At 36.9% G+C, this 27,634-nt stretch overlaps 1 protein-coding gene across 2 annotated transcripts in view; it reads left to right on the top strand.

The window, feature by feature from the left end:
• The window catches only part of DNAH6 (dynein axonemal heavy chain 6), a 325,727-nt gene that overhangs the window by 68,663 nt on the left and 229,430 nt on the right, over positions 1-27,634 (top strand). For both annotated transcript variants that reach the window (XM_024242264.2, XM_054547993.1), the window contains 7 exons: positions 1,445-1,696; positions 6,248-6,376; positions 11,427-11,540; positions 13,136-13,279; positions 24,457-24,669; positions 25,620-25,712; positions 27,094-27,213. In XM_024242264.2, the coding sequence (XP_024098032.2) occupies positions 1,445-1,696; positions 6,248-6,376; positions 11,427-11,540; positions 13,136-13,279; positions 24,457-24,669; positions 25,620-25,712; positions 27,094-27,213 (1,065 nt within the window). The remainder of the gene's footprint in view (positions 1-1,444; positions 1,697-6,247; positions 6,377-11,426; positions 11,541-13,135; positions 13,280-24,456; positions 24,670-25,619; positions 25,713-27,093; positions 27,214-27,634) is intronic.

The raw sequence follows: 27,634 nt of genomic DNA, 5'->3' as shown, positions 1-27,634 counted from the left end.
TGCCATTCTCCTGCCTCATCCTCCTGAGTAGCTGGGACTACAGGCATCCGCCACCGCACCCGGATAATTTTTTTCTATTTTTAGTAGAGACGGGGTTTCACCGTGTTAGCCAGGATGGTCTTGATCTCCTGACCTCGTGATCCGCCTGCCTCAGCCTCCCAAAGTGCTGGGATTACAGGTGCAGTAAGCCACTGCACCCGGCCAGCAATCTGTTTTAACAAGCTTTCCAAGGTCATTGCAATGGAAGCTAAAGATTGAGAACTATTTCTCTAAAAGCCTGTCTGCAGTTATCTTCTCATGTTAATGACCTGTTCTGTTTCCACATAAAAGTAAATGGCCTCAATCCTAACTCTTCCTGTGTTCAAGAGAAAGGTCAGACTGAGCTAAGTTCTTTAGATCACAGTTTGATGCTCCTTGGTTCAGCCTGTGGCCAGGAAATTGGGCCAAGTAGTACGAACATGGCTGCTCCCTCTATAACCATGTGGCAGAGTTGGGGGTAAGGAGCATTCCCAAAACTGGGGTATCCCTTGCCAGAAAATTAGGAAAGACAAGCAATACTGTCCACTGAAAGTGAGAAACCAAAGTGAAGATGTTTAGTAGTCACTGGGCTGTAGTAAAATAATTTATTAAAGGATAGTGGGAATCTCACCATAGATCTGGGTTCTGAACCTATGCAGCCAAGTCCACAGCCTGTCGATCCCTCGGGCTGCTCTGGGATGATCACTGCCCATCACACATGCCTGGAAGCTCAGATACTACAGCTGAACAACCCCACAGCACGTTTTCTTAGAAAACTTTAAGTATTGTCACGTTTAATACAGCAAAAGAACAAAACAGAAAGAAAGAGAAAACATTTATAAGAGCTCAGCTCTGAATAATTTACCTCCTAACCTGATTACCTGTATTATAGCAATGACTATCATCCAGCAGGTTTTAGCCAATTTGACCGTAACATTATAATACACTCCTTCTGTGCTGACTATTCAGTTTGATGTTTGATATGGTTTGGCTGTGTCTCCACCCAAATCTCACCTTGAATTGAATTCCTACATGTCAAAGATGGGGCCAGGTGGAGATAATTGAATCATAGGGGTGGTTTCCCCCATACTGTTCTCATGGTAGTGAATAAGTCTCATAAGATCTGACGGTCTTATAAATGGGAGTTCCTCTGCGCAAGTTCTCTTGCCTGCCTCCATGTAAGACATGCCTTTGCTTCTCCCTTGCCTTTAGCCATGATTGTGAGTCCTCCCCAGCCATGTGGAACTGTGAGTCCATTAAGCCTTTCTTTTATAAATTACCCAGTCTTGGATATGTCTTTATTAGCAGCAGCAGAACAGACTAATACAATGTTCATATTGTACAGTGGCTGTCTCCTATTAGAACAAACTTCAAGACTAAACTAGGACTCTGCTACATTTAATGAGCAAACTGTGTTTCCATTTAGATTGAAAGCCTTGAAGATGAAGGGAATATAGTGACTCAAATGTACAAGCTTATTGAACAATATCAGGTTCCCACACCTCCTGAAGACTTTGCTGTTTTTGCAACTATGAAGCCATCCATTGTTGCTGTTCGGAACGCCATTGATAAATCAGTGGGTGATAGAGAATCAAGCATTAAGCAATTTTGTGTGCATTTGGGTAGTGATCTTGAAGAATTAAACAATGAAGTGAATGAAGTAAAACTGCAAGCACAGGTAAGCTAAATCATTATTTTGTAAAAATAATGTATGCAAAGTTTGACTATTACATTTGTTTATTAAAGTATAGCCAACAAATAAAAATCATATATATTTACAATGTATAATGTGATGTTTTGATATATGTATACATTGTGAAATTGTTAATCAAGCTAATTAATGTGTCTATCACCTCACATACATCATTTTTTTGTGGTAAGAATAATTAAGACTACTCTTCAAACCATTTAGAGAACACATTTAACTGATGTAGCTTTAGTTTTTTATAGTTTCATTCTAACCAATCAACAATGTCTTTGAGCTGCTACTTAAAAATTAATGTTTCAAAATCTCTCTTTAAGTAGTGAATACATTTCAGACTATCACAAAGCATATATGTAATATTAAAATTGAATTTAGTCAGTTAAATTCTAGTCCTAACTTGTATTTATTATTTTGAAGAGTGTTTTAATGACTTGCTAGCACATTTTACAGCTATTGTCACAATTTTAAAGTTTGCTTAATACCTGGGTGACGAAATAATTCATACAACAAACCCCCATTACACAAGTTTACCTGTATAACAAACCAGCACATGTATCCCTGAACTTAAAATAAAAGCTAAATAAAAAATAAAAATAAACTTTGCTAGTATATTAGAAAATTCCCATTTAGAAAGAGACAGAGTATACATTGATAATTGGTAGTGAAGAATATTTGGTTACCTTGTACCACTTTTACAATAGAAGAGATATAGGGTACACTGACTCAAAAGAATATAGTACAGACATTAAAGATTATAGTATGCCTTTACATGTATTAACATGGAAATGTAAAAACAGCTCACCTTGTGTGCTCCCTATTTGTCAAGCAGTGTTCGAAGGACTTGGCATTGTTTTTACTTTTGTATTGAAGCACTTTTGTATTTTCTTACAGACAAAATTGTACATAACTAATTACTGTACAACTCAATGAATTATCTGAAAGTAAACACATCTATGTATCCACTACTCATGTCAATAAAGCATTATGATACCTTTAGTGTCCCCTCCTAATTACTCATCCTTTTGTTATGGGTTATTTGGGGTGTCATTTTTCTGGCTGGAAACCTCTATGGCCAGTAGCACCTTTGCCTAAGTTCTTGTCCTGCATCTAGGAAGAATGAGGTATGCAGACAAGTGGAGGGTGAGCAAGATGAAGAGGAGCTTTATTCAGTGTTAGAACAGCTCGGAGGAGATCCGCAGTGGGTAGCTGCTCTCTAGGCAGGTCATCCCATTGAGTGTTCAGCTCTCAGCAGAGAGGAGGCCCTGGAATGGGTGACTCCTCTCTGCAGGCAGGTTGTCCCATCATCTCTGCAGCTCTCAGCAGAGAGGAGGCCTGGAGAGGGTAGCTCCTCTCTGCAGCTGGTTTTCCCGATGTATGCCCAGCTCCTAGCAGAGAGGAGGCCCTGAAGTGGGTTGCTACTCTCTGCAGCTGGTAGCCCCAACATCTCTGCAGGTCTCTGAACCTCTCGGCAGACAGGGTAGCTCCCCTCTGCAGCTGGTTGTCCCATTATCTGCTCAGCTGTGGCTGAGCCCAGGGCTTTTATGGACCTCAGAGGGGAGGAAGTGTGCACTGATTGGCCCATAGGGGATAATGGGCAGGCTGGAAAAGACATCACAAGTTCCCACTCTGGTCTGTGGGACTGGCAGCCCAGCCCCCAGCCTTCAGGCCAACATGGGGCCTCACCGGGGACCCACCCCCTTCCATCCAGGAATCTGTCTGCTTCCTGCTACTGTTCATGGCACTGGGGTTGGGCCTGACTTTGCTCCCAGATCAGAGAGGATCGAAGAAGTGCCTGCTCCCACTGCCTGGCCTCTCTCCCTTCCAAGATCAGAGCAGGGAGAGACCAGGCAGCAGAAGCAGGCAGTTCCAAGCCTGCAAGGGCAAAGGGGCCTTCCCATGCCCCCAAGAGCACAGGACTGCCTGAGTCTGCAGCGACAGTTTGGGTGGCTACAGCTGCACCCAAGGAACTCCCACCCCAACTTGGAAGGGGCAAAGATCCCACTTGTCCCTAACTGGCTCCATGGAGTGTGCAGCCCCGGCCATGCCTCCCTGCTGCAGCAGGCGTGTTGGCAGTGGCAGGCCATCTGGAGCGAGAATGCTATAAATTTCCTATTTTTGAACTTCTATTAATTAGAACCACACAGTGTGCCCTTTTATTTTGGTATGTTCCTCAGATTTATACATATTGCTCTTTGTGGATGTAGTTTATTCATGTTTATTGCTATGTAGTGTTTTATTGTATTTTACAATGATTCATTTCATGGGTGATAGAAATTGAGATTATTTACCATTTGGGGCAATCATGAGTAATAGTCCTAAAAATATTCTTATGTATGTTTTCATGTTTTAACTCATTTAAATCTCAAAACACTTTAGGGTTTTATTATTCACATTTTACAGAAAAGGAAATTAGGGGACAGGGTTAAGTAACTTGCTGAGGGTCACGCAGTTACTAAATGGAGGGATCGGGATTCAAGCTTAAGCAGTCTACTGTCAATGGTTAATAGTCTGCTATTAATTGCTGTACCATATACAGTATTCTATACACAGCATACGGTTAAAAAGTATGAATATCTATGTATACATGGATCATTAGAGAAAGCAAAAGTGCCAGCACATGCTTGATGTATAATCATGCATTTTTTATTTTTTAAGAAACTTTTATTTTGGGCTCAGGGATACATGTGCAGGTTTGTTATATAGGTAAACTCATGTCTCAGAGGTTTGCTGCATAGGTTATTTTGTCACCCAGATACCAGGCCTAGTACCCAATAGATATTTTTTCTGATCCTCTCCCTCCTCCCATCCTCCACCCTCAGGTAGGCCCCAGTATCTGTTGTTCCTCTCTTTGTGTCCATGTGTTCTCAACATTTAGCTTTCACTTATAAGTAAGAACATGCAATACTTGGTTTTCTGTTCCTGCATTAGTTTGCTATGAATAATGGCCTCCAGCTCCATCTATATTCCTGCAAAGGACATTATCTTGTTATTTTTTATGGCTTCATAGTGTTCCATGGTGTACATGTACCAGATTTTCTTTATCCAGTCTGATACTGATTGGCATTGAGATTGATTGCATGTCTTTGCTATTGTGGATAGTGCTGCAATGAATATCTGCATGCAAATCATGCATTTTAAATAGCATGATGCACTTACACAAAATGAAAGCATGGGCTCATTCTAACTAGTGCTTCTTCTATAGAAGGTTTGGAATTAATTCACTTGGGCAAAGGACTGTAACTTCATCATTTCCATAAATGATACTATCTTGCTATCAAGACCCTCATTCCTGCTGTTGCGGAGAATTAGGGAGAAAACCTAAATGTGACCATTAATAATAATTTATTTCAGTTTGAAATGTCTGTTCCATTCTACCTGGGTCTCTTTTGGATAGATTTTAATTCAGCTGAAAATCTAAACTTCCTATTGGGCAATTTTTCACCTATGCCACCATCCCCTCCTACCTATTGCCCCATAAAGGGAAGCTTGAATTCCCTCATGGCGAATAGATGGAAGGGGCAGGTCATCTGTTCTTCATGCTACCTTCTGGGCCATAGGAGCTTCCAGTGCAGTTTGGCTGGGCTGCACCTGGTTGTCCCAGGTTGCTGTTAACTAAGGGTCTTTCCTGGTTCTTTAGGCACCATGCTAGCCCCTATGCTGCAATCCATCATTTCTTCCATAGCCTACAATCCCAAGTAATCTGTGGCTTTCTTATCCTGGCCTCAGACATCTTCTGGTCCACCAGTTCTCTCAACAGTTCCCACTACCAGAATTAAGACACATGAGAACTTCAGGATTCCCTGCATATCATACCAAGTCACAAGACACCAGAATGTCAATATAAGCCCCTTCTTACTGGACACATCCCTTGGCTTTTTCTAATCTAGAGCATGTTGCCAGTTTGAATGCATGGCCATGCTGACTAAGACATGGACTAACTAGCCTCCCTGAGCTATGGCTATAATGGTTCTCAGATTCCTTCAATTTTCTCAGATTATCCCAAACCTAGTTACGTGCTTCTGCTTCACTCCTGAACTATTCCATTCCCATTCACTGGGGTTTCAACCCTAACAGGTCAGCCATAAAACATATGTCTTGCCATTTATATTTTTCATTTTCTCTCTTCTGTCATCTTAGAATACAAAGGCCTTTCCATTCCTTTATTGTAAAGTGGAAATTTACCTTATATCATATCCCCTTCCTTCTCTGTTTCATTCACCTCTCCTTATCTAAGGTCATGTTGGTTGAAGAAGTGTAGGAAATGAAAGCAGATGAGGGAAAATATATTAGGTAATGTTTTAAAACAATTTTATCTCCATGGCACTTTATATAAATGTGTACTTTTTATAATGTCTATGCATTGCTTTAAAATTCAGGAAAACAATAATTTTAAACATCATTTCTAAAAATCAAAAAGAAAAGAGAAAGGAATCTTTTTAAAAATGTTTATTAATTCATTTAATTTAATTGGTCTTTATCAAAAAGCAGGAATGGCTAACCAAAAAAACTGTCTTAAATTTACAGGATCCACAGATTTTAGATATCTCTGCTGACCAAGACAAAATAAGGCTCATACTGAATAATCTGCAATCTGTTCTGGCTGATCTTCAGAAACGTGCATTTCGGTATAAGTCCTATCAGAAGAATTTTAAGGTAATGACAGTTTTACACCATCTGTCTTAGAAATGTGTGTATAGAAATGGTATATATGCGCAAGGACTTCAATAATGTAACTGTAAACATTCAATATTTGGACAACTATGTGCTAGTCAGCATGCTACAAATAGTCTCAAATACAAAATATGATATGTTCCCTGCCTTTGAAGTGTTTAAAGACTAATACACATGAGGTACCAAATATCTTTCTTATTAAAATAACTGTGAATTATGCAAAACTTTCAGACAAGGAACTGTACTTTCTATGTTAAAATTTAAGTGGATTTTTTAATGTGGTCAATTAAAACCACACTATCCTTTCTTAAGTAATATTCAGGCTTCCTTTACTTTCATATGTATGTTATGATTCCATTAATATTGCCTGATTTACACTGGTTTTATGTGCCAATTTGATAAAAATGACATCCCCAGCTAAGCCAGGGACAAATGCGTGTAAAAGGGTAGATTTGAGGACCAGGAGCAGTGGCTTATGCCTGTAATCCCAGCACTTTGGGAGGCCGAGGCGGTTGGATCACTTAAGCTCAGGAGTTCGAGACCAGCCTGACCAACATAGTGAAACCACATCTCTACTAAAAATACAAAAATTACCCAGGCATGGTGGCACATGCCTGTAGTCCCAGGTACTTGGGAGGCTAAACGGGGAGGATCACTTGAGCTCAGGAGGCGGACGTTGCAGTGAGCCAAGATCGTAACACTGCACTCCAGTCTAGGTGACAGAGTGAGATCCTGTCTCAAAAAAAAAAAAAAAAAAAAAAAGTATGTTTGAAAGGCTAAAAGAAGTCTCTCAAAAGACATGAAGAAAAAGGGGTAAGAGATGCAGGTGCTTTCAACAGCTTTTACAGAGACCAACAACAAGAAAAGAGAATAGAAAAGAAAATATTCCTATGTTCAAAACCAGGGAGCCCCTAGCAATAAGGAAGATCCCATTGGTCTGCCCAAAAATCTCGGAGGAACATGCTTGAACCTCACAGGGGAATGCACCTGTCTCTTCAGAGCCCCAGATGGATGACCAGAAAGTGATCTGACATGCTGTCTGCTCCAGGGTCCAGGGATTGGTAGAGAAATCTGAAAATAATGAACTTCATACCAGCTAATAAGGCTGGTGATACTTGAGGCAGATTTGTGTGAAGGAACTAGAGTTCAAAGTTGTTCCCAGGTTGAGTTAACTGACCTACAAGACAGGAAGGTATGTAATAAGGGGTAAGGTATGGAGGAAATACTACTTGATAAAAAGCTACAACTTGGTTGGGTGCAGTGGCTCACACCTGTACTCCCAGCACTTTGGGAGGACAAGCCTGGCAAATCACGAGGTCAGGAGTTCGAGACCAGCCTGGCCAATATGATAAAACCCCATCTCTACTAAAAATACGAAAAATTAGCTGGGCGTGGTGGCAGGCACCTTTAATCCCAGCTACTTGGGAGGCTGAGGCAGGAGAATCACTTGATCCCGGGAGGTGGATGTTGCAGTGAGCCAAGATCGTGCCACTGCACTCCAGCCTGGGTGACAGTGTGAGCGAGGCTCCATTTCAAAAAAAAAAAAAAGCTGCAACTCACATATGAGCACTCCTTGAGCAAGAAAGAATATCTTTGGTCCTGTCAGCAAGACGGCAGAGTATGAAGCCCCAGCCCCTCCTTTTTCCCTTGGACACACTGACTCAACAACCCCTGAACCAATGTATTTTGTCAGAAATACAAAGGCAAGTTGACAGTCTCTTGCACCCTAGGCAAGTATAAAATCAGCTGATTGAAGCCAGTAGAATAATTTCTAACACCCTTTCACTATAATTCCTGCCCCCAGCACGGTGTTACACAATTAGGAGGAAGTTCTCAGCTTCTCCCTGGAGAAGGAGGGAAAGACAGACTGGATGGAATATACGGCATTCTGACACTTTAGAGGTCTGGCTGAGAGATTGGTTTCTCTCTTGCCTGAATTTGATTATGGACAGGAAGGTCCCCCAGGCTGGAACCACTGAGAACAAAAGCAACAGTTTCAACCAGTTTGCACTCACTAGCCATTAACACCCCTCCCCAAACCCCTGACTCAGTGCAGAGTAAGCAAGCAAGAATTCCCAAATCTCAGCTTCTACCTGGACAGGGAAAGATTTGAAGTGGCTGTCCAATGTGATACATTATCAGGGGACTGCTCAAGGGACAAACTTCTGTATCACCTGGCTTGGAGTAGTGACAGGATCCAGCATATTCTAGACATCTCATATGCAGAAAACCCTAAAACTCCAGGGGGAAAAATTAAAAATAATAAATAAACTCAGTAAAGTTGTAGAATACAAAATCAACTTACATTAATTAGTTGCATTTCTATATACTAACAACAAACAATCCAAAAGATAAAGAAAACAATTTACAATAGCATAAAAAATATCATGCCATTTACAACAGAATCAAAAATAATAGTAATAAAGTAGAAATAAACCTAACCTAGGAGGTGAAAGACTCACACACTGAAAACTAAAAAACTATGATGAAAGAAATGAAATAATACACAAATAAATAGAAAGATATCCCATGTTCATTGATTAAAAGACTTAATATTGTTAAAATACCTGTACTACCCAAAGTGACTTATACATTCAATGCAATCCTTACCAATTTCCCAATGACATTTTTTAAAGAAATATTAAAAACAAATTCTAAAATTTATAGGGAACCACAGAGGACCTTGAGTACCCAACACAATCTTGAGAAACAAGAAAAAAGCTAGAGGTCTCACACTTCCTAATCTAAAAACATATTACAAAGCTATAGTAATTAAAATAGTATGGTACTAGCATGCATTCAGACATATAGACCAATGAAACAGAATGGAAAACCCCAAAATAAATCAACAAATATGGTCAACTCATCTATGGCAAAGGTGCCAAAAATACACAACAGAGAAAGGATAGTCTTTTCAACAAATGGTGTTAAGGAACTGGATATTCATATGCAAAAGAATGAAGCTGAACCCTTACACAAAAATCAGTTCAAAATGAATGGGTTAAAGACTCAAAAGAACTAAAACTATAAAATTCCTAGAGGAAAATGTAGGAGAAATCTTCATGACATTGGCCTTGGCTATGATTTCTTAGATGTGACACCAAAAACCAATGCAACAAAAACAGAAATAGACAAGTAGAACTACATCAAACTAAACAGCTTCTGCAAACCAAAGGAAACAATCAACAGAGTAAAAAGGCAATATACAGAATGAGGGAAAAAATTTGCAAATTATATACTTGATAAGAGGTTATTATCTAAACTCCTTATAGATAAGGAACTCCTACAACACAATAGCCAAAAAAAACCAAAAAACCCAATTTTTAAAATGGACAAAGGACTTGAATGAACATTTCTCTAAAGAAGACATACAAATGGTCAACAGGCATGTGAAAAGACATCCAACATCAGTAATCATCAGGAAAATTAAAATCAAACCACAAGAAGGTATCACCTCACACCTGTTAGAATGGCCATTACAAAAATAAAATGAATGACAAATATTGGCAAGGATGTGAAGACACTGGAATCTTTTACACTGTAGATGAGAATTAGAATGGTGCAAACACTACGGAAAACAGCATGGTGGTTCCTCAAAAATTAAAAAAAAAAATGACCCAATGATCCCATTTGCGGGCCTATATCCCAAATAATTGAATCAGGCTCTTAAAGATATATTTGCACTCCTATGTTCATTGCAGCATTGTTCTCAATAGCCAAGATATGGAAACAACTTAAAATGTCCATGAGCAGATGAATGGATAAAGAAAATGTGGTATCTACATAAAATAGAATTTTACTCAGCCTCGCAAAAGAAGAAAATCCTGCTATGCCACAGCATGGATGAACCTGGAGGACATTATGCTTAGTGAAATAAGCCTGCTACAAAAGGACAAATACTGTATGATCTCATTTATATGAGATATCTAAAGTAGTCAAACTCATATAAGCAGAAAGTGGAATGGTGGTTTCCAGAGGCTGGGAGGAAGGGGAAATGAGGAGTTGTTCTAGGTGTATAAAGTTTCAGTTATGCAAGGTGAAAAAGTACTAGAAAAAGTACATTAAATAACATTGTTAACATTGTTACAGTTAGCATTACTGTACTTTACACTTAAAAATTTATTAAAAGAATGGATCTCATGTAATGTGGTTTTTATCACAATAAAAAGTTAAAAAATAAATTTTTAAAAAACACAGAACCTGAAATGAAAGTGTATCTTCCTCCTTCCATCTTCCATGTCTATGACTTCATGACTGATTCCTTCCTGATTGCCTCTGATCTAGCCTTCCTTCTGTGGCTCTCAATTATTTGGAGAATAGGAGTGAAAGCCTAACTAATCTAGGTTGCAGGAAATCCTTTGCAACTCTTAATGGAAGACAAGACTAAATTCCTAATGTCAAAGCACAAGAATTTCTGTGCAACCAACTCCCTGAAGGTTTCCCCAGCATTGAGCCAAGGCAGTCTTAAAACATTTCTCATGAAAACACCTTCTTCAGATTTTCTTGCACCCTTCCTATCCATGGGGTTCATATAAAGTCTGTGGTTAGAAAAGAGTCAGAAACCACGCTGTCCTCTCCATCTTAAACTTCACCATCTTCCCCACCAGCTACCGCACAGTCATCTTCCTCTTCTGCCCTTTAAGTACAGAAGCCCAATGGAAATCAGTGCCTCTAAAGACTCATCTGCTTTCCCTAGAAGGCCTAACATATATGTGCATGCACAATCCAACTCAAAGAAGAATGCCTGTGTTACTCTTATAATATTTATGTCTTTGGAAAATATTTAAGTTCTAAGTTCTAAGGAAATACCAGGAATTGTATTTTGTTACTCTAATGGAAATTCTAATATATGTGGGGTTTTGTGGAGTTTTTTTTTTTTTCTTCATCTGTTTCTAGTGCTCCTTTTCTTAATCCATTTAGGATGCACATTCTTCCAAGCAATCACTGTACCAAGAATTACTAATAGGAGAATAGCATATGCTCATTATATCTGAAAACTAAATTGCACATTTTGTTTACTACATTTTTAAAGGTAGAAGTGTCCAAGTTTGAAGCTTTGGAAGAAGTCAGTGCTGAACTGAAGCTCAAACAATTGCTCTGGGATTCTTTCTCTGAATGGGATAAACTCCAACAAGAATGGTTAAAGGTAGGGGAAAAAAGCCTTCAGTTCTTAAATTATTTTTGTATGAATTAATCTTAAAATTCTAATAATTTGAATTATAACTTTTAACTATCTGGTGCTTTTCTTAATGTCAGTAAAATATGCAACGGCATCATTTTCTGATAATTTTTATAAGGTTTCCAGTGAAAGGCACAAAGGTCCTTATGTCACTGTATGCTACAGAGCAGAAAGTATTCTTGTAAGCCAGGCTTCTCAGGTCCTCCATATTAGAAGGCTACATAGTGGAAGCATTAATGGACAATGCTGCGTGACGTTTAATCACTTTGTGGTTTCTAAACACAATGTTGTCATCACACACTTCAGTGTTCTTGAGAATTGTAGGATTTTATTGTGATCTACACACTTTAGATTTCTATTTTTGTTGTCCTTTAAACAAGGAAGCCATTTTGTTCACTGTAATAGGATAGAGTGAGAAAATCTAGGATCTTCCTTTGAGAGCTCAATAGTCAACTTTTTAAATTAAGGAGCCAAATATCAACAGCCATCAGAGAGTTTTGTTTCTAGGATCTACCCTATATTCAATCCTTAACAAAGGTCAACTCTCTACGAGGCAAAATAGATGACCACCTATACTTTCAAGTGTGGTATGGACATGTTAGAAATACTATCAACCTCACAAATATTGTTTTACACTTCTTATTCATCCTACCTGTGCTGATGCCTATAATTAGAAGGCACATGTCTTGGTTAAAAAACAGTAACATGGGAAATATGTTCCAGGTAATGTTCTAGGTGCTGGGAGTACCAGTGGAAAATAAGAAGAACAAAGTTCAAACATAGAACTCTTTGGTGGAGAAAATAGAAAATAAAAAACAAATATATGCTATAACACCAGACAGTTTTAAGTGTTCTCCTTTAACTCATTTATCAATTATCTCAGAAGTAAGAAAATATTCTTGAGAAGCAGCAGCTTAAAGAATTTTCTGATTACCACCATGGATTAGAGCAGTGGCTTCCAACATAGGATGTATTCACCCTAGGAAATGCACAAGAAAACCCATTAGGGAGCAGAAGGAAAATGATGGACTTAGAAAAAAAGAAAAATGAAGATTTACAAATTTTCTACTGCCATCAGTATATATGTGTGGCTATCTGACATGTCAATATATGTGTATACTTATATGTTTACATAATTGAGAAAAACAATTATAGATCTGTAAGTATATAGATCTATAATTTTATGAATAATTTACGAATTTAAAATATTTATGTTAAGCAGGCATTTAATCAAATAATAGAAGACTACTAGGTGAGAAATTTCTGGTTAGCAAGAGTAAAAAAATAGCTATTTGTCTCCTTAGAGGACTTTATGAATATTGACCCTCAGAAATAAATTACGGAGATTCCAGTACTACATTTGATGATGTGGGAGGCAAGAACATGAAAGGAATAAACAGATGATGCTGGATATATAATATTATTAGCAATTTAATAAGTAAAGCCATTTCCAAAAGCATAGTGTAGATTTGGATTAACTTTTAAAAGTTTTTTTAGTATTTCAAACTTGACTTTTACTTTATGTTTTAACTTGTTTTGCTTTGTTTTTAAATTTTTCATAGTCCAAATTTGATTGCCTGGATCCAGAAGTCCTAAACGGTCAAGTTTCTAAATACGCTAAATTTGTGACTCAACTGGAAAAAGGCTTGCCACCCAACAGTGTAGTGCCCCAGCTCAAATACAAGGTGGAAAAAATGAAAGAAAAGGTAAGGTTGGTCGAAGTTATTTTAAAAACTTTAGGCCAGTTGGTTATTAATTGATGCTAATGAGACCAAAATCAGGAATTCTTCCCTGATTAAGTTAGTCAGCTTCGCAGACAGAAAAAAACAAGTCAAATTCATTTTTTTGCAGTGGCACAGACTGCATCCCTGTCTTCATTTGGCCAAATCATTCAGTTGAATACTGTGGTTAGGAGGGGCGTTCAGAGTGTTTCCCAAGTGGTAAGGGAAATATTGCAGGAATAGGTTGTAGTTATGCTAAGATACTAATGTGCTCAAACCCCTAGGGAGCCAGATGAGACTGGGGTAGACTTGTCCAATCGGCCTTGTCCATTTGCATCAGTGCACCACACAACTATGCCATTTTCCAGATGTGCTATGATGTGAAGAAAGTTGGGAAGCCAGGCTGCAGGTGTACAGGGCTGAATCTTTGCAACCATCTCAGCTAAGCCAGTGCTTGAAATGGTTAAGAAACGGGATATGATTTTAGTTTTTAAAACAATTTTAGGGTGTTTTTTGTTGTTGTTGTTGTTTTGTTTGTTTGTTTTTTGTTCACTCTTGTTGCCCAGGTTGGAATGCAGTGGCACGATCTTGGCTCACTGCAACCTTGGCCTCCTGGGTTCAAGTGATTATCCTGCCCCAGCCTCCCGAGTAGCTGGGATTATAGGCACCTGCCACCCACCACGCCAGGCTAATTTTTTGTCTTTTTCAGTAGAGATGGGGTTTCACTATGTTGGTCAGGCTGGTCTCGAAATTCTGACCTCATCTGATCCACCTGCCTTGGCCTCCCAAAGTGCTGGGATTACAGGCGTGAGCCACCGCACCTGGACAATTTTAGGGTTTTTTTTAAAAAAAAAGAAATAAAGAACTTAAAAAAAAATGTGGAGAAGAAAAGTAAGCAAAGCTTCAGACACAATGAGAAGAAAATTTTCCAGCTTGAAAACAGTGTTATTTGCATAATATTTTCCCCTTTAGCTTACAATATCTAGTCAAAATGCTTTCCCAGGTTGTTTAAGTCAGCTTCTTTCTTCTTTATTGCCTTTAGTGTGATTATATCATACAATTGTAAACAAATTTATTTGTTACAGTCTGCATTCTATCTTGGGTTCCCTCAAAATCCTCGTTTATATTTTTTTTAACTTGAATACAGTAGAGGTCACTTTTCGTGGCATACAGTTCTATGGGTTTTTACAAATGGGTAGAGTAATGTATCCAATACAATAGTACCATACAGAACAACCCTAAAAATTTGCTTGTGTTGTCCCTTTGTAGTCAGCCTTTCCCTCTATCACAATTCCACACAACTGCTAATCTGTTTTCTGTCTCTATAGGTTTTGCCTTTTACAGAATATTATATAAATGAAATAATACAACATGCAGCCTTTTGGGTCTGGATGCACTCAGCAAAATGCATTTAAGATCCCTCTATGTAGTTGTACCCAAAATATATAACATACTCTTACAAATAAAAAGACAAATAATCGTTTAAAATGGGCGAAAGATTTGAATACACACTTCCCCAAAGAAGACACATGAAAAGATGCTGAACACCATTAGTTATTAGGGAAATGCAAATCAAAGCCACAATGAGATAGCACTTCACATTCAAGAGGATGGCTATGATCAAAGAGACAGATTATATAGAAATAAGTGTTGTAGGGAATATGCAGAAATTAGAACTTCCACATGTTGCTGGTAGGATTGTAAGGTGGTGCAGCCACTTTGGAAAATAATCTGGCAGTTTGTTCAAGATGTTAAATATAGACCTACCATATTACCAAGTGACTCTGCTCCTAGATATATGGCCAAGATAATTGAAAACGTGTTCACACAGAAACTTCGATACAAATGTTCATAGCAGCATTGTTCACAATAGCCAAAAGTGGGGGAAAAACAAATTTCCATCAATTAATAAATTGGAGAAATAAAATGTGGCACATCTTTATGATGGAGTTTTATTCAGTAGTAAAATGAAATTAAGTAGTATGTGCAACAGAATAGATGAACCTTAAAAACATGATGCTGGGCTGGGTGCGGCGACTTATGCCTATAATCCCAATACTTTGGGAGGCCAAGGTGGGAGGATCACTTGAGCCCAGGAGTTCAAGACCAACCTGTACAACATAGTGGGCCTCATGTCTGCAAACAAATAAGATAAAACATTTAAAAACATGATGCAAAGTAAGAGAAGCCAGTCACAGAAAAAGGCCAGATAACATATGTCATTTTTATGAAATGTCCAGAATAAATAAATCTATAGTGAGAAAGTGAACTCATGGTTACCAAGCACTGTGGGGAGGCAGAAATGGGAGTGACTGCTAATGGAACCTAATGAGTATGGGGTTTCCTTTTGGGGTGATGACATGTTCTAAAATTAGATAGAGGTGATGGTAGCATAATTCTGTGAATTATAATTTTTTAAGAGAAAAAACATTCTTCCATGTTGTCACGTGAAGCAATAGTTCATTTCTTTCCTTCTTTCTTTTTTTTCTTCCTTTCTTTCTTTCTGTGAGACAGGATCTCACTGTGTTGCTCAGGCTGGTCTTGAATTCCTGGGCTCAAGCAGTCCTCCTGCTTCGGCCTCCCAAAGTGCTGGAATCACACACAGGCCTGAGCCACCATGCCCAGCCAGTTCATTTATTTTTATTTTCTAGTATTCTGTTATATAGATGTACCATAGTTTGTTTATCCATTCACCTGGTGAAAGATATCTGAGTTCTGTCTCATTTTGTGGTGATTTTTAATAAAGCTGCTATAAACTTTCATGTACAGCTTTTTGTTTTGTGTGAACATAAGTTTTCTATTAACATGGGTAAATAACTAGAAGTAGGATTATTGGGTTGTATGGTAAGTGTATGTTTAACTTTATAAGAAGTTGCCAAAATGTTTTCCAAAGAACTGCAACATTTTGGCTTTTCACTAGCAATTTATGAGAATTCCAGTTTCTCCTCATCATCACTAGCCCTTATTATTTTGAGGGAACTTTTTGTTTTGCTTTTTAATTTCAGTCATTCTAACCAATGGATAGTAGTATCTTAAAATTGTCATAATTGGCCGGGCACGGTGGCTCATGCCTATAATCCCAGCACTTTGGGAGGCCAAGGCGAGTGGATCACGCGGTCAAGAGATCGAGACCATTCCTGGCCAACATGGTGAAACCCCGTCTCTACTAAAAATACAAAAATTAGCTGGGCGTGGCGGCATGCGCCTGTAGTCCTGGCTACTCGGGAGGCTGAGGCAGGAGAATCGATTGAACCTGGGAGATGGAGGTTTCAGTGAGCCGAAATCGTGCCACTCTACTCAGGCATGGGCCATACAGCGGAGACTCAGTCTCAAAAAAAAAAACAAAAAAGTCATAATTTGCATTTTTCTAATTACTAATAATGTTGAACATCTTCTCATATGCTATTTGCCATCCGTCTATATTCTTGATTAAATGTCTGTTCAGATCTTTTGCCCATTTTTAATTGGGTTGTTTCCTTGGTTATAACTGAGTTTTAAGAGTTATTCATATATTCTGCATATAAGTTTTTTTCAAATATGTAGCTTGAAAATATTTTCTTCCAGTCAGTTGCTTGTCTTTTCAGTTCCTGTACAGTGATTTTAACAGAGCAAAAGGTTTTAATTTCAATAAACTCTGTAATATTTTCTTTTATGAATCAAGCTTTTAGTATAGTATCCAAACACTTTTTTTTCAAACTTAAGGTCACACAGATTTTCTCTATGCTTCTTCTGTTAGAAGTTTAAAGGGTTTTTTTTCTATGTTTAGGTATATGATCTATTTTGAGTTAATTTTTTCATAAATATGAGGTATCAAGGTGTACTTTTGTACATATTATATCCAATTAAAGCAACAGCATTATTTGAAATGATTATTTTTTCTTCAGTCATTATTTGAAAATGACTATCCTCCCCAGGCACTCTTCTCCAATGACTCACATTTGCACCTTTACCAAAAGTCAATTGACTATATTTTTTAGTCTATTTCTGGACTCTTCTGTTTCATTGTTCTATAAGCCTATTCTTTCATCAATACCACACTTTCTTAATTACGATAGCTAGTAAGTCTTGAAATCAAGTAGTCTTAATCCTCTAATTTTGTTCTTCCTTTTTACAATTGTTTTGTCTATTCTAATTCCTTTGCCTTTCCATATCTATTTCACATTTAGCTTCTCAATATCTATAAAATTGTCTTATGGTCCAAAAACATACTTTTATTACTTCTGTCCTTTTAAATTTTTTAAGATTTGTTTTATAGCCCAGAATATGGTCAATTTTGGTGAATTTTCCATATGCACTTGAGAAGAATGTGCATTCTACTGTTGCTCAGTGATCATTCTACAAGTGTTAATTAGGGAGACTTGGTTGGCGGTGGTGTTCAGGTCATCTATACCCTTGCTAATTTTCTGCCTGCTTGTTCCGTTAGGGACTCAGAGAGAAGTGTTGAACTCTCTAACTATAATTGTGGATTTACCTAATTCTCCTTTCCATTCTATCAGTTTATGCATTTTTTAATATACTTTTATTTTAGAATAGTTTTAGATTCATAGAAAAGTTATAACAGTAATACCAAGGGTTCCCATATACTCCACATTCTGTTTCTTTTATTAACATATTACATTAGTATAATACATTTGTCACCACTAATGTACCAATATCAATACATTATTAGTAACTAAAGTCCATGCTTTATCTGAGTTTTCTTAGTTTTTACCTAACATCCTTTTCTTTTTCTGTCCCAAGATTTCATCCATTGATAAAACATTACATTTAATTGTCATGTCTTCTTAAGCTCTACTAGGCTGTGACAGTTTCTCAGACTTTCCTTGTTTTTTATGACCTTGATCATTTTGAAAAGTACTGGTCAAGTAGTTTGTATAATATCCTTCAATTTGGATTTGTCTGAGGTTTTTCTCATAATTACACTGGTATTATAGATTCTTACAAAGAAGACAAGACAGGTAAAGTACCATTTTCATCACATCATATCTAAAATACATGCTATCAACATGACTTTTACTGATGGTGTTCAGCTTGACCACATGGCTGAAGTAGCATTTGTCTTAACTGTACAGTTACTACTGCCCTTTCCATACTGTATTCTTTGAAAGGAAGTTACTATGCACAGCCATACTTAAGGGGTGGAAATTTATGTTCCACCTCCTAAAAGCATTGACACCCCAGTAGCAATGAGCATAATTTGTATCCAGATTTTCATTTTTAATACTATAAGGAATAATATTATAAGGAATAATAATACTATAATATTATTATTATACTATAATATTATTGTTATACTATAATATTATTATTATTATTATACTATAAGGAATCCTTGTAGAAATGGCTGATTATATGGACGAGTCAGGAAATATACAAGATGAGCCTGGAGCATCTTGAGGTGCTGGGAAGTAAGAAAAAGCTGAAAAAACAAAATGATGGGAGAATATCAAAAGGGCATGGAAGACTTAATGACCAAAGCCGTAAGAATTTTAGGCAAAAAAAATGTAATGTTGTATTATAACCCAAGTTATAAAGTAAATATCCATGAATTCATACTGATATAAATGAGTGATTGAATGAATGAGTGAATAACTTTATGATGATACTGCCACTTCAAGATAGTGGTGCTTGATTTATTTTGATGTTCTGTTGTTGGACATGTGCACATTTAGTATTGTTACTTCTTTTTGAGGAATTGACCCTTTCATCATTATGAATTTTCTCTCTTATCTCTGATAAGATTCCTTGTTCTAACATTTACATTTTCTGAAATTAGTATAGGTAGTTCAGCTGTATTTTAGTGTTTGTGTGATATGGCTTTCTGCATTTTTTACTTTTAACTTATCTGTGTTTTTATATTTAGATTTTTTTAGATAGCATAGAATTGATTCCTATTTTTTTATCCAGTCTGACATTCTTAGTCCCTTAACAGGTGTGTGTAGACCATTCGCATTTAAAGTCATTATTTATATAGTTGGATTGAATCTACCATCTTGCTAGCTGTTTTATTTATTCTATTGCTTCTTTGTTTCTTTTTTCTCTTTTTGTGCCTTTTAATTTAATTGCATATTTTATGATTCCATTTTATCTTCTCAATGAGATCATCATTCATACCACTTTTTCAATAATTTTTAGAAGCAATTTTTTAGAAATTTGTTTAAAATTATCATCCTAAGCTTAAAATATAGATTTATAATTAATCCAAATCAATTATTTTACTATTTCACGTGTACTATAAAGACCTTATAATAGTACACACCCAATTAATTCCTCCATACATTCTTTGTGCTGATGTTATGCCTATATTTACATATACTATAAATATAACTTATTTTTACTGTTTTTGCTTCAGACAGTTATCTTTTAGAGCAATAAAAATAAGAAAGAAAATGAATTTTACTTTACCAGTATTACATTTCCAGTGTTCTTCATTGCTTTGTGTGGATCTAAGTTTCTGACTCATAACATGTTCATTCAGCCTAAAGAATATCCTTTAATATTTCTTATAGAGTATGTATGCTAACAATTAATTTCCTCGGTTTTTATTTTGAGGAAGTCTTTATCCTTTAGTTTTGAATGATATTTTCACTGGGTATATAATTCCGAGACAACAGTTTTTGTTTCTGTTTTTCCTTCAGTAATTTGGAAGTATTCTTTTCTTGTTTGCATGATTTTGGACAAGCAGTCTGCTGTAGTTTTAAATTCTCATTGTTCTGTAGATGATGTGTCCCTTTTTTTTTTTTTTGGTCTGGCTACCTTCAAGATTTTCTTTTTTTTTTTTTTTTTTTTTTTTTTTTACTGTGAAAAGGTAAGACAAAGTTTATTTTCCTCCATCAAAAGAAATGGAAGCTCAACACCAAGTGGAGTTAATTATAGAAAACAAAGTTAAATATCTCTGTATCTGCATTCTGCAGTAGAAATTTTAACAGGTTACAGTGATTTTTTTTAGATGTTGACTTTTGAACACTGGTAAATGAAGGAGAAATACATAATAAAAATCTCAAGATGGAGAATTAGAGAAATGGCAATAAGTCAGAGTGACTAAGGTAAAATACATGTGTGAGCAATCCCCATACCACTAGCTATGATCCCATGCATTTCTTGGAACTTTACTGTTTTTACATTTTTAGCTCATTAGTGAGAAGATATAAGCTCCCTGAGGGACAGAGGAGAGAAAACCTGTAAAACAGAGCTCAAGCTTTGCCTAGAGTTAGTGAAAATTAAATCTAATAGCCTAGCTTTTGTCACTAGCTTATTAAATTACAGAGATACAGAAAATAAAACTCTATTATCAAGACCTCAGGAGAAAAGGTATAACATAAAGTTGTTACATTATTTTAAATAGGTTTTTAATAGAAATACTTAGGGAAAATAAAACTATGCTTTATGTTTATTGTATTGCAATGATTGTTCAAGATTTGTTTCTGTGAATTACAAAAACAAAAAAAACTATTCTAATTCCTATACAAAAACTTGTGTAACACACACTTGAGGCTAGCCATTCTATAAAATACATATATTTCAAAACAACATATTGTACACAATAAATATATAGTTTTTGTTAAGTGAAATTAACATGTTAGTAACTCACACACGCTTGTGAACACAGACACATACATATTGGAGACCAATACACAAAACTGTTAGCTTGAAGAAACTGCACACATAATTGATGCAACAAATTGAACTTGATGTACATAAATCGTCTACACAGCTAAGCGATAGTAATATTATATACTTGTACTATTTTATTGCAGTCATGCTGAATTAACATACCAAGTTAAGGACAGAGTTCTTCAGGTCTGGTTTTGATTTGGGTTTTGCTTTTCAGCTAGACTGTTTTTTCCAAACTAGTGTCAGCTTTGAAAAGGTGCAGGAGCCTCTTGTGGATGCCCACCTCATCCGACGGAAGGCGGTGTTCCAAAACCCTTTGTGTTAGTGAGATGAGAAGTTGGTATTGTAAGGACTGGTTTAAGCTGTAAATAAGCATACTCTCACAAGGCATCAACCAGATGTCAATAAGAATTAAGGTTTACAAATATCAAAGAAATCCAACCTAGCATCTATTGTAAGAGTAATCCTTAAGTCAAGTTCCATTTTAAATTAAGCCTAAATGAATTATTCTCAAATCTCTGCATATTGAATAGTGCGTCATAGACATGCCACATCACCACGTAAATGTAAAATAAAGTTATAAAAATTAGGTCAGCAATTATATCTGCAAAAGTTATTTTGCAGAGCAGCGATCTGAACTACAATGTTCTCTCTTGAGGCATACTTAAATACTACAGGATACAGTACAAGAGTAATGGAGACATCAGTGAAACCATGTATAGACGGAACAGATTATGTTTTACTGGTTAGGTTGGTTGGGTTCTGTAGCTCCGGTGAATCTCTCATTTTGATCATCGTCTTCTCTCCTTGCCTAGGATTCCAAGAGCATCTGAGACACCATCATCACCACAAAAAAATAATTCCCACTAGTTGAACATTTTTTAGTAGGTACTAAGCTCAAGATTTGGCCTTCCCTGTCACATTCTGTTCTTAAAATACCCCTATGAGACAGAGATTATACTCCCATTATACAGATAAGAAACTGAGGCTGAAAGAGACCAAGAATTTTCCCAAACATACACAGCTGGTAATAGCAATACAGATGTGTCTATGAGGGCAATGCTCTTCTCATTATACTTGCAAGAAAGGCGTGGACATTTAGTGCAGTGAGAAAATGAATGGACAGAAATGTTTTAAAAGGTTTAATTATAATCAAAATACATTTGGAATGCTGTAGAAGCAGAGGAAAGCCAAGAACCAAGATTCAGAAACCTCTAGGACTGACAGAGACGGAGGCTGATTTTTAGACATTCTAGCAAAAATAACCTTTCCAGGAATGGTGAGCCTCATAAAATGACTGCATTCATCATATCAGGGGAGTAAGGCAGAAAACTGCCACATAGACCTAATTTGTGTCAAGCCTGCTGATGGCTGCTGCTGTTGGTGCTTTTCTCCAATGTAAAGGTCTGGTAAATAAAATTACAAGAAAATGTAGTGAAAAATATTAGTAAAGACAGGGTTCTGACTAGATGGAGTTACGAGTGGCTCAAGTGACACATTTTGATACAAAATGTTTTGTTTTGCTTATACAAAATTAAATTGCTAGATAATTTAATGGGCTTCGTCTTGATTCTCATCAGTTAGGAATAGAGTATGCCTAGGTGTGCATGTGCTATTGTTACTGTTCAAATTTATTTTGCTTGATGTTCTCTGAGTTTCTTGGATCTGTGATTTGGTGTTTGTTTTTAATTTTGAAAATTTTTGCAGCTGGTATTTTTCAAGCATTTCTTCTGCTCTGTTTTCTCTCTCTCTTCTTCTTCTGTGATTTCTATGATATGTACTTTAGGCTGTTTGACATTGTCCCACAGGTCTTGGATGCTCTGTTTTGTTTTTATTTTTTCTTTTCCCTCTTTTTTCTGTGTGTGTGAGTTTCTGGAATTTATACTCACTTATCTTTTTTTTTTTTTTTCTTTTATTATTATTATTATTATCATTATTATACTTTAGGTTTTATGGTACATGTGTGCAATGTGCAGGTAAGTTACATATGTATACATGTGCCATGCTGGTGTGCTGCACCCACCAACTTGTCATCTAGCATTAGGTATATCTCCCATTGCTATCCCTCCCTCCTCCAAGTTCATTCATTCCTTGGCTGTATTAAACCCTTTAAAGGCATTCTTTATCTCTTATACTGTTTTTTTTATTTCTAGCATTTTTGTTCGATTTGTAATTGTACTTTCCATCTCTCTGTTGACATTTCCCAACTGATTTTGCTTATCTGTCTTTTCCATTAGAACCTTTAACATATTAATCATAGTTATTTTAAATCATCTACTTCCAACATGTGTGTCATTTCTGGGTCTGATTATTGTCTTGCCTCTTAGATGTGTGGTTTTTCTTGCCTTTTTACATGCATCTTAATTTTTTGTTCAAAGCCAGGTATCTTATATAGTACAGTAAATACCAAAGCAAATAATATTTGTGCTTGGAAATGAGCATGCCTCTTCTTCTACTTGGATTTTTGTGTAACATGTTGCATTAAATCTAATTAGGAACTGGGCTAGGTTTAAGGGTTGATGTTGCTATGGTTACCTTCAGTGCACCACAGGCTTCAGATTTTTCTAGTGATACCTCGAATTTAGGGTTGGGCTGGTTTACCAAAGGTTATTTTCTCAATTTCTATTTTCCTCTGACCTTGGGTCTTACCTTTGTGTTGTGCTCACTGAGAATCTGTCACTTGCAGCTTTCCACTCTGTATCCCACTGCTATTTTTACTCAATATTTGATAACCTGGTGGCACAGGTGAGAAGGAACATTCCCTCATGTTCTCATTAAACCTTTATCTTACAAGGCACTGTAGCTCTTTTTCTCAGAATTCCTATCACAGGTGCTCCTCTCCCTTTTCTAGCTGTAGTGCTGAGCCTAGCACTTATTTTTGTCCCTCCCCCAAGGGTAAATTGTTTTTTTCCATGTTCTATTTCTCCAGTTATAGGAAGAGATATCTTCAATGAGTTATCACTAGTGCCTTAAGGTGGCACAGTTTGTTACTCTTTTCCCTGTACATCAAGGGATTTGTTCCACAAGGGAGCTAAGGCAGATAAATTTGTTGGAGCTACTATAATGGCCACTGTTTCCCTCCCCAAGCCAGCATCATAAGGGAAGCTTTCTTGGGAGTCCTTTCTTTCAGTCTTCACTGTCAATCTCCACTGTATTTGTAGGCTCAGAGATTTTCCATTCTCATTCTATCCCGCACTTAATATTTAGCACTCTACTTTTAAAATTTAGCTGAATCTTCTTAATAGTTTGTATGTCATCCCAAGGAATCTGCCCCAGGTAGAAAAATTTTCAGTTGCTGTTTCTTCTTGTGGAGAAACCTGTCGGTATCAATCTCTCTCCAAATTTGGAGTTGGTTCTGCCCCCGCAAACTTGGTTTTCTAATAGGCTCAGTTAGAGTCATTAATTTGCAGTCATCCAGATTTTGCTTTGTGGAAAGAGGGTAAGTGGTGCTCTTTCCAGCTCTCTACATGCACAAATTGAAACTAGAACCTTTGGGTTATATTTTTAAGATAAAAAGCTTCGTGTCTCTGAGAGTGTTTGTTTTTCAGCTTCCAGTTATCATTGACTTGAGGAACCCGACTTTGAAGGCAAGACATTGGGCAGCTATTGAACAAACAGTTGATGCCACTCTAGTGGATGCTGAAATTCCATTAACCTTGGAGAGGCTCTCCCAGTTGCATGTTTTTGACTTTGGTCAAGAAATCCAGGACATATCTGGACAGGCTTCTGGAGAAGCTGCCTTAGAAGCAATTCTTAGAAAGGTAAATCTGGAATATATATTTATCTATATACCATTAGGGAATGTGAAAGTTTTCAAATTCAACATTTGGTGATCTGGATGGATTTTTCAACGTTGCAGCTTTCACTCTCTCATTATCAGTCATCCCTCTGTTGTTTCCTTACAACAGATATTACTGTTATCACCTCTAAAAATCTCCTCCTTCTGCTTATCCTATAACACATAGGAACTTGATGGCCACAAGGTTTGAAATGTGCATGCTTATGTAAGAAATCATATACCAAGAATGATATTTTAAACCCAAATATGTTATCTTCCAAGCTACCAGAGAAATCTGTTAAATGCTTCAAAACACATTAAGATTTTCCTAGTTATGATACTATCTCCTTACCCCAAAAATATATACACACCTACTAACCCTCTGCATAAAAGGAATTTTTTTTCTGTCAAAGTATATGTGTTAATGTCAATCAAATAAAATTAAGCAAATTAGTGTCATCTATCCAAGAAGAAGATTTTAAGAATTTTAAAGGGCAGGCCGGGCATGGTGGCTCATGCCTGTAATCCCAGCACTTTGGGAGGCCAAGGCAGACAGATCACGAGGTCAGGAGATCAAGACCATCCTGGCTAACATGGTGAAACCCCGTCTCTACTAAAAATACAAAAAAAAAAAAAATAGCCAGGTGTGGTGGCAGGTGCCTGTAGTACCAGCTACTACTCAGGAGGCTGAGGCAGGAGAATGGCATGAACCCAGGAGGTGGAGCTAGCAGTGAGCCGAGGTTGTGCCACCGCACTCCAGTCTGGGCAACAGAGCGAGACTCCATCTCAAAAAAAAAATAATAATAATTTTAGAGAGCAATAAGGAGGAAAATGGGATAATTATGGAGTTTTTATTTATTTCATTTCACATGCATTTATTGAGTATCTAAACACACTGAATTTAGATATCCTAAGACTTGAATTATTTCTAAGGTGGAGGACTCTTGGAAAACAACTGAATTTGTCATTCTGCCTCACCGTGACTCCAAAGATGTGTTTATCCTGGGCGGCACAGATGACATACAGGTGGGTAACTGGGTTATTGAAAACTTATGGTAAAGATCCCAGCCACACCTAGTCTTAAATCTTCTGTGAGAGATTATGATGAGGGAATAAAACGTGAGAGTCACTTAATAAGAAAAATCTAATTGAGAAAGCAAAATGAATGCAAATAATTGACATAAATGCTTGTACGTGAAATATTTAACAAAGCATTAAAAATTTCATATATATGTAAGAGTTGCAACCTGTAGTTGGTAACTATTGAGGAATTTGGAAAAACAAAGAGAACAGTTACAGCTGAAGTGATCAGAGCATGTTTCCTAGACCAGTCATAACAAGCTGGATCTTAAATATTAGATGGGATTTGACAGACATAGAAAAAAATAAAGGGCACTTCAAACCCTGTAAACAAGGCAAAGAAACCTGAATGAGCATTTCATGTTTATAGCACACTAAAAGGCTAAATTCACTTGAATTTATTAGAATTAGGAAACAATGGCCACACTCTGTCAACCACAAAAGAAAATAAATCTAACTCATGTGTTTGGAATAGTCTTTATCATTTAAAATCTGAAGGCACATTTGTTTAGCAAAGGGAGCTGGGTCACATAGCCCAACTTAAAAGGCAAAGCCCTGGCCTAATAGGGTGTATCCAGGCCAGAATTAGAGATAAAATAGCTTTTCCAGGTGTAGGTTGGAAGAGAAAGACCAGACATCACTCTGCACAGGGGATGGGAGAGTAGAGTCAAAGAGGTCAGTAAGTTTAGGCCAATTGACATCATGTGGTGAGGGTTCTACTCTCAAAAAGCTTATAATTGAAATGGACCATTACATCTTTCAGGTTAACAAGCACATTTTTAAAAATTCACATGCTCCGTGAGAGATGCTATTGTATAAAGGGGAGTAGTAGGGGAGGGAGGTGGAGGAGAAACTGTGTATAACCATTCAGAGCTTGATATGAATGAGTTCAATTCTCTCTTCCTTGAGATAATTGAGAGAAAGTGATAACTCATTGGACAGAAGACAGCTAATTTTGCCAGTATATGATATTTTGAGAAATAAAGGCAAGCCCAGGTGACCAAATTGTGTTAAGAAGGTAAAAGTTACCTAATAGTGAAGGGAGAGAGGAAAAGTGTCAAACCAAACAAAAACTTGTGCCATTATTAATTACAGGATCAGCAGAAATTTGGCAATCAGAAGTCCTAGGTGACCTTTGAAAGAACATCATGGTGCCACAAGGATGTGAATAATGAGGGGAAATTGATGAGTAGGAAACAGTAAGAGGGGCTAAGCTGTTAATTCAAAGAGTTGACTTTTAAGTAGACACTTGGGATTATGTATCCGAAATATTACTGAAAGCACAAATACTGGGTGCTGCATGTATTGTCTTCCCCTTCCTTTAAAGGTCCTTCTTGATGATAGCACCATCAATGTTGCAACTCTTGCCTCATCACGTTACGTTGGTCCACTGAAAACTCGAGTGGATGAATGGCAAAAACAACTTGCTTTATTTAATCAAACACTGGTGAGTAAGAATAATTTTGATTCATACACTCAGAATTGGAGAGTTACAAGGACCTTAGAAATTATTTGTTTCATTATTTAAATATTATATGGTTTTAAAATGTAAGTTTTAATTGTGGACGTTATTGTGTTTAGAATGTAAGGGAAATGCACAGGTATTGAGCTCTTCTTTACGTAATTATACAGCTTAATGCTATTACCATCGCCCTTGCATAGGTATACTTCAATGATATTGTAGATTTGGTTCCAAACCACCATGATAACCCAAATGTTGCAATAAAGAAAGCCACATGAATTTTTTGGTTTCCAAGAACATATAAAAGTTATGTTGAATTGGGAACACATGGACATAAAGATAGACATAATAGACACTGGAGACCACTAAAGAGGGGAGAGAGGAAGGGTGCAAGGGTGGAAAAACT

This window comes from Pongo abelii, chromosome 12 (assembly GCF_028885655.2).
Source record: "Pongo abelii isolate AG06213 chromosome 12, NHGRI_mPonAbe1-v2.0_pri, whole genome shotgun sequence".
In the NCBI taxonomy this organism is placed as follows: domain Eukaryota; kingdom Metazoa; phylum Chordata; class Mammalia; order Primates; family Hominidae; genus Pongo; species Pongo abelii.
The sequence above is the reverse complement of the archived record's forward strand: the minus strand, read 5'-3'. Positions and strand labels throughout refer to the sequence as shown.